This window comes from Camellia sinensis, chromosome 4 (genome assembly GCF_055761805.1).
Source record: "Camellia sinensis isolate YWXY chromosome 4, ASM5576180v1, whole genome shotgun sequence".
NCBI lineage: Eukaryota > Viridiplantae > Streptophyta > Magnoliopsida > Ericales > Theaceae > Camellia > Camellia sinensis.
The window spans coordinates 115605909-115607330 of record NC_138964.1 but is presented as its reverse complement, the minus strand read 5'-3'; the positions used below and the strand labels follow the sequence as shown (position 1 = coordinate 115607330).

At 42.1% G+C, this 1422-nt stretch overlaps 1 protein-coding gene across 1 annotated transcript; it reads right to left on the bottom strand.

Moving 5' to 3' along the window:
- Window positions 1-354: 354 nt before the first annotated feature.
- LOC145823991 (L10-interacting MYB domain-containing protein-like) lies at window positions 355-1192 on the bottom strand. The gene is made up of 2 exons (XM_082923574.1): window positions 1061-1192; window positions 355-933 (listed from the first exon to the last, which is right to left on the bottom strand). The coding sequence occupies exons 1-2, from the start codon at window positions 1190-1192 to the stop codon at window positions 355-357; spliced, it is 711 nt and encodes a 236-aa protein (XP_082779700.1).
- Window positions 1193-1422: the final 230 nt, after the last annotated feature.

Here is a 1422-nt window from a genome sequence, read left to right as displayed (position 1 = left end):
CATACATAAGCTACCAAGCAAATCCGTCATTGCCTGTCTAAAAAATAGCCATACATTTAATTTAAATAGAAGCATCCCATTCATTTCACAAAAACCATGCACAACCATGCTTCCATTCTGTCAACCCATGCACTTAACTAAAAGTTTTGTTCACCATAGCTAGCAAGAAAAAAACAAAAAGGAAGGAATAAAAACATGCACACACAACCATCCTGTTTTAATACAGTGCCAACAATAACATAAGTAAAAGTTTTCAAAAGCAAGAGAATGACAGACATCTTTAACACTCGTAACACCGCTAAATCACATCCGACGAGCCCCAAACAGGTTTGCAAAAGGCACCGACGCAGTACACTAGAGCTGCTTTTGTGTAAGCCACCCTATGATAGAGTCGTCATCAGGCTGGCACATCATCACCTCCCGATAATCGGCGTTATCCATAAGTGTCAAGGCGAAGTGGAATAACGGGGTACCAAGCAGGGATGGAATACTCGTCAGGCGATGCATGCACTCTGAAATAGTATACAACGATTCGTTGCCTGTGAGGTGCCTCACCGTAACCTGCTGATTCTTCGTACGCACCACATCTATCAGATTGTTCATGCTTTCCGCAGTAACTGACGCTCCACTTGTTTCCTTCTTCGACTTTGAAACACTTGTTGATGGCGTCTTTCTCCTTTTCCCCTTTTCAATCGGAACATGCTCCAGTGAAGAATCTGAATCCATGTCCTGTACTCCTGCGGGTATCGGATTAGCAAATGGCTGGGCTCCTAAACTATGCACTGAATCAGATGAGTCATCAGCAGCTTCAGGAAGTTTCTCTCCCGGGGTCCAATGGTGCTTACCAGTAGCTGATGCCCCCATGAAGACCGTCTCTATCAACTCACGATGTTCCAAGGTTTTTTTCCTGAACTTGGCACATACCTTGTTTATCTACAGAAATAGAGATATCTGAAAGAGAAAGATGTTACATTTCATATAATTAATTAAAAGTTAACTAAAAAAGTTAAAAATGTACTGGTAAATGACAAATATGAAACTTGTTTGTACATGTACTTACCGATTCCATCTTGTCCCACCACTCCTCAGGTGCCTGAAACATACCGGTGTCACAGTCAAACCCTATCCCTGACACTCCTGTGCTTGAATCCATCAACTTTGTCCACGCTTGCCACTCTTTTTTCAAACTCATGTACTTATTCTTCAACTGTTTCAGTCCATGTTTTCTTCCTGTTTTTTTCTCAAATTTCCTTGCCAAGGACTTATACCCTGCTTGGCTGAGGACTAGGAATGGGCGATTTCCTTTACTAATCTCATTTGCAATCAATTTCAGGAAAACTCGGATTGAGTCACTGTCCCATGAGGCCTTGTGGCTGAACTGATTATGTGTCTCTTCAAGACTGCTTGACTTGTCAGTGACAA

Bases quoted from the DNA above. Each gene is read 5' to 3' on its own strand.
- LOC145823991 (XM_082923574.1), bottom strand. From the start codon at position 1,192: ATGAGTTTGAAAAAAGAGTGGCAAGCGTGGACAAAGTTGATGGATTCA. The intron at 934-1,060 runs GTAAGTACATGT...CTATTTCTGTAG, and splicing joins GGTGGGACAAGATGGAATCG to ATAAACAAGGTATGTGCCAA.